Genomic DNA, 11,740 nt, shown 5'->3' on the forward strand with positions numbered 1-11,740 from the left:
TATTACAATGCTATTTTTTCTGTAAAATTAAAATAACAACAAAAATATAGCTTTATTTATTCTAGTAAAAGATACATAAATGGTTGAACTTGGACACCTATAAGGGCTTTTATAGATACCTCACATAACATAAGTCATTCGTTTATAGACAGAATTTACAGTGGCAGACAGTAAAGCACAGAGGCACAAGGAATAAATTATTTACAGAGTTGCTTGGTTGCTTGGACCCAAAAGAGTCAGAATGTCTTTTACTGATTTTGCTGTTACGTTGACTTGTCTCAGTTGTCAAAAAAAAACCTTCATCTAAATTCAGCTCATTAGTTGAGTTTCTTTTTCACATGGTTTTCAATGTGAAGCTTTTATGATTCTATGGAAACCACGGAGTAGATGTTCAGAGATTCACTCCAGCTCTATAGGCTAAAAATATAGAATTCTTCCCATAAGTTGTGCAAAAATAATTCAATCTGAAAATTTAATGTTTAGTGGAGATTGACAAAAATGTGCATTCAGACACAGTAAATACAATGCATAAACAGTAAACAAAAGAGGAGATATATCCAATAGACAATATTACATGGGGACTAAAAACTAAAACAAGCTGAGAGTTGTTGCAACATATACTAGACTCCTGTGCTTCCTCCTCAGATCCACATTTCTCCCCCCGTTTCTGTTCCTGAGCTGCAAGTACGCTGATCCATTTTGTATTCTACCCAATGGCTGTGCGTGTACGTAAGTGCAATTTCCAGAGAAGTGCGTAACTGTGTGTCAGTGACTCATCACTGTATTAGCACAACAACTGTGGGGGTGTCGACCTCACTGTGATGTCAGTGTTGCCATGGAGACAGCGGAGCAGGGGATGGGCTTAGATAAAGATGAGGGAAAGGGAAAGGGGGCAGGTGACACAAAAAGACAGAAACATGTGGCTGAGCGAGGAAAAATCCTTGACTTGTGTTTTTATTTTCCTTGCTTGCATCATACCGGTGATGTGGGTGTAAGTTTGTGTGGATAATATTTAAGTGTGTTGTACTGTTGCAAAAAGGACTGGGAGAGAAGTTTGTTTAAGGAGATAATGTGTACTCACCATCTGAGCAGAACTGTTCCCTTGTGCACAGTTTTCTCTCAAACAGGCAACCTGAGAAAGAAAGACAAAAGAGGCTAACAGGTAAAATCTACCAATTTCCATAGCAACAACTGCTTTAAGTCACATTTAGAGGTTTGAAATCAGAACAAAACAAAGCACACTTAACCTTGGCTTATTCTGTATAATTAGTCTCACGGTGCACAGTGTTATTCAAACAGACGCACTCAAAGCCTTCACATTGTTTGTTTTAATCCATATGCTATCATCGTCAAAGCCAGCCTACACTGCACTTACACTTTTAAGATGTTTGCAATGTGCCAGAGGTATTTCAGATGTTTGAGAGCATAAAACCTGGATTTCTGAAAACACAGAAAATCCAAATTACCTTCCTTTTGAATTTATTGCCTTGGCTGCAGACAATAAATATAGTTTTTCCAAGCTGAACAAGTACGCTGTGTATATATGTGTAACTATACGTACATTCTGATCTAACTTTTGTAATTGCAAAATATACATCCATGTTAATCTACTTTGTGAATTGATGTGCTCGATACAAATATAGGGCGGCCTTTGCATGTCATTTTTAGCTGTTCCGCTTCCTTTTATTTTTGACTGGTGAGTAAGACCTGTGAGGCAATGGCAATGTGGGAAGGAGCAGGTGGCCTGAGATAGATAGCAATGCAACCCCACTGAATATATATGCATGGATAAGTGTCTGACTGACTCGTTTTTGCTGTCTTTTTTTCTGCTCTCCTGAAAAAAAAAATACTGTTTACCCAAAATGACACTTGAGTATCAATATTTCCGTGCGTTTAACCAAAAAATCATGTAACAAAAAGGATCATTTAAAGGAGCAGATAAAATGTATGACATCTTTGGACAGTATAATGAACATGTATTTTGTCATACAGAAGTGGCTCTGGGTAGGAGTGAATGGGTCTTTGTTAGTTTTTAGTACCTGCCTAAATAGAAACATGAATATTTTTTGTAGCTTTGAGTGAATTGACGCAGTACCAGTGACTCACCACTTCTTTCATTGAGGAGAAACAGAATAGATCATAAGCGTGGGCATCTGATATTACCTTCCTTTGTAATATTTATCTGCTGGCATGCGTAACTATCTCACAGTGGCAAAATTAATCGTATTTTACTTTTTGTGATGTTACTTGACATTCAATTCAACAGTTAAGGTTAACAATTCATTTGCAAGATACATTGTGTAATAGGACACCCCAGAGGCAGTCCTTAGCTTATAAATGGGGGCCCTTAAACATGTGATAAAAGACACAATTTATATTATAATCTTTAATAAATTCAAATGTTCTAAATAACTACAAACATATTTTAAACTAGAAAAGCACTCAGAGAGCGCAGACCTCTGCCAAGGCAGATCAGTCCCCCCCCACCGATCGCCACCAAAATTTCATCATTTGTTCCTTGTGCCAGTATCAGCATTTCCTGAAATTTTCATCCAAATCCATCCATAACTTTTTGAGTTATCTTGCACACGGACAGACAGACAGACAAACCAATGCCAGCAAAAATATAACCTCTTTGGTGGAGGTAATAAAATATTTGCTTATCTACTTAAAGATGATTCATTTCCTTTTCCTAAATCCTATTACAGTCAGCATATTCCAAAGTTCTCAGTTAATTTAATAGTCAGACATGGGGCTTTATCCACATAAATAAAGAGTTTACATGATTTGTATATCAGTCATGCAGGGTTTGGGGTCAGGCATATTTTTTGACGCAGCTCTATTAATGTTTGCATGTTTTGTTTTGGTTCATTTGGTACATTACTATGCATACGTTTAAAGAGAGGTGAGACTATGAAAGTAAACAAGGGTAGAAATACATCCAACAAAGGTCAAGAATCTGGGATTTGTGGTTCATGGTCTCGACTCAATTGAGTTAGTCATCCCAGGTTTTAGTTTTTAATGGGATTCTGAAATATACTGAGTTAAGATGCATTTTCATAGAGCCAAATAAGAGGTGTTTGACTAAATATGATAAACAGGGGATTCCAAAGTGACATATTTACACAACCTCAAGACATTAAGATATATTACTCAACACGTGATCGTATTTCTTATTGTTAATGGAAAATATGCACCCTGGAACGGTAAGTAACACATCGATTCTGTGTGCAAATCCATGAAAAACCTGACATATTATATGGTAACGGGGGTGGTGGTCTTGTCATAGCAACAACAGCATCCATGCTAAGGGGCAGCACTTGGCTCCAGAGACATCAGCTCTAACAATGAGAGTAGAAATAGACGGTTGGACATAGGGATGGAAGGCTAATCAAATAAACGTGGATGGATGAACGTGCATAAGAATAGACAATGAAGGAAGGGGATACTGGTTTCTGTCCATGGTGCTGAAACCTGGCAGGATGGTTTTTCATTGTTATGTTGTGCATGCTTTTGTCATCTTCACATCTTCAGCAAAAACAATCAAAAACACCAGAATTTTACTATATTTTGATGATAATCTGTTTGTATGAAGAAGGTACTGAGCCTCAATGGGTTTTAAAACAACAACAACAAAAAATTGAAACAACACAACTGACAAATGCTATTGCAAACATGCTTTTTTTTTTTTTTTCCCAATCCATCAAGCATATCCATTTCCTGCCACAACAAAGAGCTTTAGATATGTGAAATCAGCTGTTTCCATGCAGTTTAACTAATGACAGAAATATGAGTGATATTATAAAGTCAGAAATCAGAAGAAATATGCATGAGATTAATTAAATGACTGAATACACACAAGGATGACTCATTTGCTTCTATTAGAAAAACTGAAGGCATTTTTTTCCCTGATTTTACCTTGCATTCACTCATTTCACTGTCAAAAATCCCTGCTTATTCTTAGCACACACAGGAAAATGCTATTTTTGCAGAAGCTGAAAATCTTAACCTCAAACTTATGCATATGAGAAACAATAGAGGCATAAAAATCCATCTCTCGATTGTCAACAAGCATCGATATGACATTTTCAAGCTGTACTTAGTAGTACTCCTGCCACCACCGCTGTCAATATTAATAAAAACAGCTTGTAATATCACTGTTGCTTTGGCTGTTGTGGAGAAAGATGGCTAATATTGCTCAGGCACAAGTAAACACATGTCTATGCAGTGACACCAAAGAAAATAAACAGGACCTTATGTTGTGTAAAACTACAAAGTCAGTTTAACATAATGTTTCACAGTTGGGCCTTGAGAACAAGGTCGTATTAAGAGAATCCAACTGACCTCAAAATGTACGACATACAGGCCAAACAACACCTCTCATGTCTGATGATGTTTTGATGTCTACATATAGAGACCAAACTGAAACTCTAAAAGTGAAAGTGAAAAGAAGATTTAGAATGAATACACCTGTTATTATAATTTACTGTACGGTGTCCTTGAGTGCCAAGAAAGGCACCTATAAATAAAATGTATTATTATTATTATTATTATTATTATTATTATTATTATTATTATTATTACAATGCTATTTTTTCTGTAAAATTAAAATAAAAACAAAAATATACCTTTATTTATTCCAGTAAAAGATACATAAATGGTTGAACTTGGACACCTATAAGGGCTTTCAAAGATACCTCCCATAACATAAGCCAATAATTTACAGACAGAATTTACAGTGGCAGACAGTAAAACACTGAGGCACAAGGAATAAATTATTTACAGAGTTGCTTGGTTGCTTGGACCCAAAAGAGTCAGAATGTCTTTTATTGATTTTGCCATTACGTTGACTTGTCTCAGGTGTCCAAAAAAACCCTTCATCTAAATTCAGCTCATTAGCTGCATTTCTTTTTAACGTGGTTTTCAATGTGAGGCTTTTATGATTCTATTGAAACCACGGAGCACACATTCAGAGATTTACTCCATCTCTATAGGCTAAAAATATAGAATTCTTCCCATAAATTGTGCAAAAAAAAAATTCAATCTGAAAATTTAACATTTAGTGGAGAATGACAAAAATGTGCATTCAGATACAGTAAATACAATGCATAAACAGTATACTCCTGCCACCACCACTGTCAATATTAATAAAAACAGCTTGTAATATCACTGTTGCTTTGGCTGCTGTGGAGAAAAATGGCTAATATTGCTCAGGCACAAGTAAACACATGCTTATAAACAGGAAAAAAATACAGTATTTAACTTTTTGCAGACCTCTTTTGCTCCTGTTATACAAACATATTCTCTCTCCCTTTCTGACAAATACATAAAGAAAATTAATAAATAAATTAATAAATTGAAATTCCCTGAAATGATGCTTGAAAGACTCTCTTCCTTATTACTTTGCACCCTATACGTCGCTGCTCCTCTCCCACTATTTTCATTCATATTGGCCTCAATGCATAAGACATCAAACATCATCTTTTTTTTTTTTTTTTTTTCTCCAGAATAACAGGTTAGTACTGGTTTGTAAATGCAGCCTATTTTGGTCTCCGCTATTGGCCATTGGCCATGACAGTGATGCCATGAGGATAAACACCATGCACCTGTGGGATTATTATAGGAAAATAACACAGCTTTCAGATCCAGGGGCCATCATCACCATCACCATCATCATCATCATCATCATCTTACCGTATTTTTCTGAAATTCCTTGTTGCCACAGCACTGTTAAAAGCAGCAGAGCCCGCCATGGTTGAAGGTGTTTCATGATCTCCTGAAGTCTGGCAGCAGCAGAGGAGGAGATGCACAAACCGGAGAGTCCTTTCGCCTTGGTCCACTTTCCCCCCACCTATTTCCCCCCTGGTTCAAATCCCCATAACGTCGATCCGCAGCCAGTGTCGGTGGAGCTCTCAGACTGAACCGGGGCAGCCCATGTGACGGAAAATTCTAAAATAAATGGCTGAATAAAGTAATTCCTCTCAGTGGAAAGGCGGGGCTTAAGGATGAGGGAGGAGAGACAGCGTAGTATTGACTCACGACAGCACACACTGCGGATATAAGGTTACAATGTGACGACTGAGCACCAGAGGTGGGGGGGGGTGTTAGGAGCTCAGTCCGATTCAAGGAACCTAGAGACAGGTAGATACGTCATCATGGGAGAAAGAGAGGAAGAGGAGGAAGAGGAGGAGGATGATCCGCCTCCTCCAGTGTTGTTTTATCTAGATTCTCTGACACTGAGGAAATATCTAACTATTGTAACTCTGCACTGTAACAAATGTCTGTTATTTCTACAGTAAAAAAAATTAAATAAAAATAAAAATACAGTAGCTTCTTGTTCTAGCTGTATATTGCAATGCATTATGGGTAAAAATATATATTTATATTTTCAGTAACAATTAAGCTTTTTTTCCGCAATTGTCTTAGTTATTGTCTATTGCCATCTATCTTTTTTTTTTTTTTTTGGGGGGGGGGGGGGGGGGTTGTTTGTTTTTCCTTCTTTTTTTTTTTTTTTTTTTAATTGATGAAATGTGCAGAACAAAATTGACACATTTAAACAGAACATGAAATGTGGTGTATTTATTTATTTATTTATTTATTTATTTATTTATTTATTTTAACCCTTTCATGCATAGTGGTCACTACAGTGGACAGCTGTTCAAAGCTGTTCTCTTATATACTTATGGATTTTGTTGTTTTAGTTCCATATCAGCCAACACAGTGGATACGCTTATGCATCATCCCATACACTGTAATTCACACCATTACTGTAAATTTGCTGATCTAGATAAACCTGATCTGTAGAAACATGTTTGAGTGTAAAAAAAAAAAAAAAAAAAAAAAGCTATTTGTTAGACTGTGATTAACTATTTTGTTTTTTAAACAAAAAGGTTGGTTTTTTTTTGGCAAATTATCTCCATGCAGGTATGTTAAAATGTGAAAAAAAACATCAGATTAGCAGCATTAAAAAGGGATTTTATTTCATAGTTTTCAAGCAGTATCTCAGTAAATACATGTTTCTTTGCTTCTTCAGCTGAGTGGACATTTTTGCAACTCAATGAAAAATAGGCTCATAAAAATTTTCCTTTTTTTTTTTTCATGCCTAAAGAGGAATAAAATCACTTAGGAAAAATATCTTGACTAAGGTTCTCATAATTAATGCATGAAAGGGTTAAATATAGTTTATTTATTTTATTTTATTTAATAGGGACAGTGCATATTAATGAACATCTACAACAATTGCAGCTGTAAATATGCCGGATTGTAGCAGCAGTGCTAATTTCCATCTGTAGTCCCTAGGCAGGTGACAAGAAAGACAGTTGACAAAAAGGTAAAATATTCTAAAAGATATCATAAAAAGACAGTAGACAGAAATCCAAAACATACTAAAAACACACAGAACAACACAGTCAGGATGATCTACTGATGGTCACAGGCCTGGTTTTCCTTCATCCAATGTTTAAGTTGTGATTTGAAGGAGGCATATGATTGTGAGTCTCTTATGTTGAGCGGTAAACTGTTCCAATATTCAGTCCCAGTGACTGAAAGTGTAGTTTGTCCAAATGTAGTGCGCCTGCGTGGCGCCTCACAGTCTCCTCAAGCTGTGGCCCTGGTGACCATCCTACTGACAGAGCGGGATTTGTTAAAATCTGTCAAGGGAGGAGGGGCAAGTCCATGCAAGACTTTATATATCAGGCAAGCATTTTTAAAATTCACAAAATTATTAAAATCAAGAAATTTATATTTATCTAAAACAATGCAGTGGTGAAAATTAAAGTATTTTTATCAAATATTTTTATGGCTTTTTTAAAAAGTGATTCTATAGGTTTGAGTGATGTGCCAGCAGCAAGTGACCAGGAAGTTATACAGTATTCAATATGAGAGAAAATCATGGAGTGTAAAAACATCTTAGCAGCATGTAGGGTCAAGAAGGGTCTGACTTGTTTAAAATTTTGCACATTAAAATTCACTTTTATTTATTTTATTTATTTATTATATATTTTTGTTTATCATTTGCCAGTTTTACAAAGATGAAGATCTTCAGCAAATAATAAACTGTGCAAGGTATGTAAATTTACAAGTGTTTAACATAAAACATGAGAGTCACATCACAGAACTTGCCAGGGGGTGTAGGGGTTTACAAAAAAATGCCAAAATGTTCACAGATGTTCACAGTTCTTGTTGACTTTTGATTAAGAGAAAACTTAATTGAGTCGATGTACTGTTTGACCTCACTGTGAAAAGCATTAAAAGAAGTTTTTTGATGAGAGAACTTGCATTTGTGAATGTGGAATTTTGCCAAAAGAATGATAAGGTTAATAATGAATGTTTCATTAGAATTGGTCTTATTTCTATTAATGTCAAAGAGACCAAAAAGCACATCTCTCCAAAACAACTTGAAATCTTTTTCAAAGTATCTAGCAACAAAATTACAAATATCAAACCAAAAGCTTTGGACATCCGGGTAGTGCCAAAATAAATGAGAAACTGTTTCAGATGAAATGTGGTACACAGCAAGGCACAAGTTGTTTTTCCTTCGTGGCTATTGTCTTTTTCTTTTGTTTTGGTTTTTGCCTATTGTTTTTTTTTTTTTTTTTTTTTTTCATTTATTTATTTCTGCTCACTTGTAGTTTCTTATTGTTGTTGTGATTTTGTAAGTAAAAAATAAAAATAATTAATGATTCTTTTGTTTTTTTTGAATGAACTTTATTTGTTCACAGTATCATATTGTTAAATGACAGGATGGTTGTGTTTTCATTTAGTCCTGACTAAACAATACAAATTACAATTACACACTGTTAGTATTAGAAGGAGCCAAAGAAGACTTGAGGGCGGACATGGAGGAGCAAACCCGACATCCATCCACTCAATAAAGTGTAAGTAAGACATTATTAGCCCACAAATTAAAATGTGATTCAAGTTGTAACTTCATGCAGTGTAGTTTGACTGTGTAGATGTCTATTTTAACTCTTCGTGTAATGCAGACGTGTCAAAAACAGCATTTTAGTAAGAATAATGTTTCTTTAATTGTGTGACTGACTGTACTTGACATTATTTTATTTAATTTCATTCGTCTTAGTAGTGTTTCATACAGAATATGGTGTGTGGAACTCTGAATGCACAGTTTTTGCAAATGTTACCTAGCAAAAAACTAGCTAAGCTAACGTTAGCTGCATTAGCATTAGCCCTGTTTGTCAAATGCCTCTGACAGATAGGGTGGGCGAGATTGGTGATTTTGGTATGATCGCTATAGAAGAGAAACTGCAACAAAAGTATAATTTGCATCATGCTAATATCGATCCAATACCGATTCTCACCTTGGTACCGATACTAATGATATTTAGATCAAACGCCCAGCCCTATCCAACCATGTATCCGGGCCTTCCTTATCCGAATGACATGGAATTACGAATGACAACTAAAATTTGGCGTAGGATTTGGCGTAACAACTGCTCCCTTCAGAAATGGAATGACATTTATACTCAGTGGAATGACACTGTAATTCATAAGAATGACAGTGTTTTGTCCTTGTTATAATCTCTATCTCCCTCTCTAAAGAAAATGACGCCAATATCCCATGGAATGACACTGTCATTCTGTAGAATGACAATGTATTATCCATTCTTATGACCACCATCTCCCTTGACAAATGGAATGACACTGATACTGGGTGGAATGACACTGTAATTCATTAGAATGACAGTGTTTTCTTCTTGTTATAATCTCTGTCTACCTCTCTAAAGCAGGGGTGTCCAATCCTGGTCCTCGAGGGCTGATATCCTGTATGTTTTAGATGTATCCCTCTTCCAACACACCTGATTCAAATGATAGCATCATCATCAAGCTCTGCAGAAGCCTGATAAGGACCGTCAGGTGGACTGGAAGAGGGATACATCTGAAGCATGTAGGATACCAGCCCTCGAAGACCAGGATTGGATACCTCTGCTCTAAAGGAAATGTCACCAATATCCCATAGAATGACACTGTCATTCGGTAGAATGACAATGTATTATCCATTTTTAGACCAGGGTTACACCGACAGCTAACCTCAGGGGGTAAATGCTCTTACTTCCATATTCTTTTCACTATATTTACTAGAAGCCAGCCAGCCAGTAAATCGACACGTGGTTTTTCGTTATTCAAAGTCATCTGTCATTCACATTATAGCTGTCATTCCATTTACACTATTCCGAATGACAAGGGAGCAGTTGTTACGCCAGATTTTAGTGGTCATTCGTTATTCCATGTCATTCAGATTAGGAACGGCCCATGTATCCAGCAGTCCAGGCTCCATTAGTGCCTTTAGCACGGCTACAGTCGAACTGGAGCAGTCAAAACTAAAAAAAACCCTAAAATACAGTTAGTGGTTGTTTCTAATATAAAACAACAATACATTGCTGTTATTTATGTACAGCAAAAACCTGTGAAAAAATATCCAGTTATATACTGTAATTATTTTTACAGTAATTAGCAAGCACTTTTACAGCACTTTGTTGGCAACATTTTTGCCTGGTATTTACTGTAACTTCCATAGGAAATTTACTACTACTTGTATACTTTGAACATGACATGCGTAATCTTGAATTTATAATTATTCTGATCATTTTATTTGGTAAGTGGGCTTTATGCACAGCCCCACTATTTCCTGAACTTCAGGTGGCTTCTTTATTTCCTGTCTTTCATTAGTGGACATACTGATTAATCCAGGTGTGTCTGCTACTTCTTGTTGTGACTACTGATTAATTAGGCACACCTGGATTAATCAGTATGTCCACTAATGAAAGACAGGAAATAAAGGAGCCACCCAAAGTTCAGGAAGTAGTGAGGCTGTGCATAGAGCTTATTCCACAAACACAAAATTAAATATGCCAAAACTCTCCCAAACTTTAAAGTCTTTATGATTGAATATGAAAAATTCATCCACTCACTAGAATTTGTCTTTAGCAAAAAAAAAAAAAAAGCACAAAAACCCTGACAATTTCTTAACAACTCCTCAAAATTGACTGAATTTACTCTCTGTTGTATTTTCTATTCTCTATATCTTTAATAATTGAATTTTTTTTTCTTTTTTGTGTCTGTAAGCCCTTGCATTGTGTTAATTTATCTGTTTGGATGTTAATAACTATCAGTGTGTTGCATGTAGTGCTGCCGCGATTAGTCGATGTAATGGACCATGAAAATTAGTCGATGGCAGAGAGAGACACCCCCGTCTTACAAGTGTCTTGGTTTCATTCCCCTGCTCGTATGGGTCCCCCCCCCCCGTCCAGGGATCAGTGCGCACCTGTTCATCCCCTCTCACCTCCGGTTAAGTCAAAAGTCAAAAGATTACTTGTTAGAAAATTAGTCGTTAGTGGCAGCACTATTTGTATGCATCTATATCTTCATCCACTGTCATTGATCCAACTCCATGGGTTTTACTGTGAATCAATGTTGTAGAAGATGACAGCGTTTCCATGGTAACTACAGAGCCTCTGAACATCCAAATGGGTCATATCTGATGACTATGAAAAGATGACAAACTGCATTTTACTCCAATTATTTACATGGGTTGATAGGATTAGTGGATCAGATGTAGATCAGTAGATGGTTTTGTTCGTCTGTGGCTGTTTGGGTCTTTATGGGTTACGTGAATAACTCTTAAATGCATATTTTTTCTATCATTTTTCTAACAAGAACCAAGAAAATGTTTCATAAAAGAAAAGAGGAATCATATACAAGTGAAATGTTAACCTGCAGCATT

At 36.1% G+C, this 11,740-nt stretch overlaps 1 protein-coding gene across 1 annotated transcript in view; it reads right to left on the reverse strand.

The window, feature by feature from the left end:
• ptprna (protein tyrosine phosphatase receptor type Na) overlaps positions 1 to 5,770 on the reverse strand; it is a 52,986-nt gene extending 47,216 nt beyond the window's left edge. The window contains exons 1-2 of the mRNA XM_030124389.1: positions 5,695 to 5,770; positions 1,082 to 1,132 (exon numbers count right to left, since the gene is read on the reverse strand). Of these exons, the coding sequence (XP_029980249.1) occupies positions 1,082 to 1,132; positions 5,695 to 5,770 (127 nt within the window). The remainder of the gene's footprint in view (positions 1 to 1,081; positions 1,133 to 5,694) is intronic.
• Positions 5,771 to 11,740: the final 5,970 nt, after the last annotated feature.

This window comes from Sphaeramia orbicularis, chromosome 21, assembly GCF_902148855.1.
Source record: "Sphaeramia orbicularis chromosome 21, fSphaOr1.1, whole genome shotgun sequence".
Taxonomy (NCBI): Eukaryota; Metazoa; Chordata; class Actinopteri; order Kurtiformes; family Apogonidae; genus Sphaeramia; species Sphaeramia orbicularis.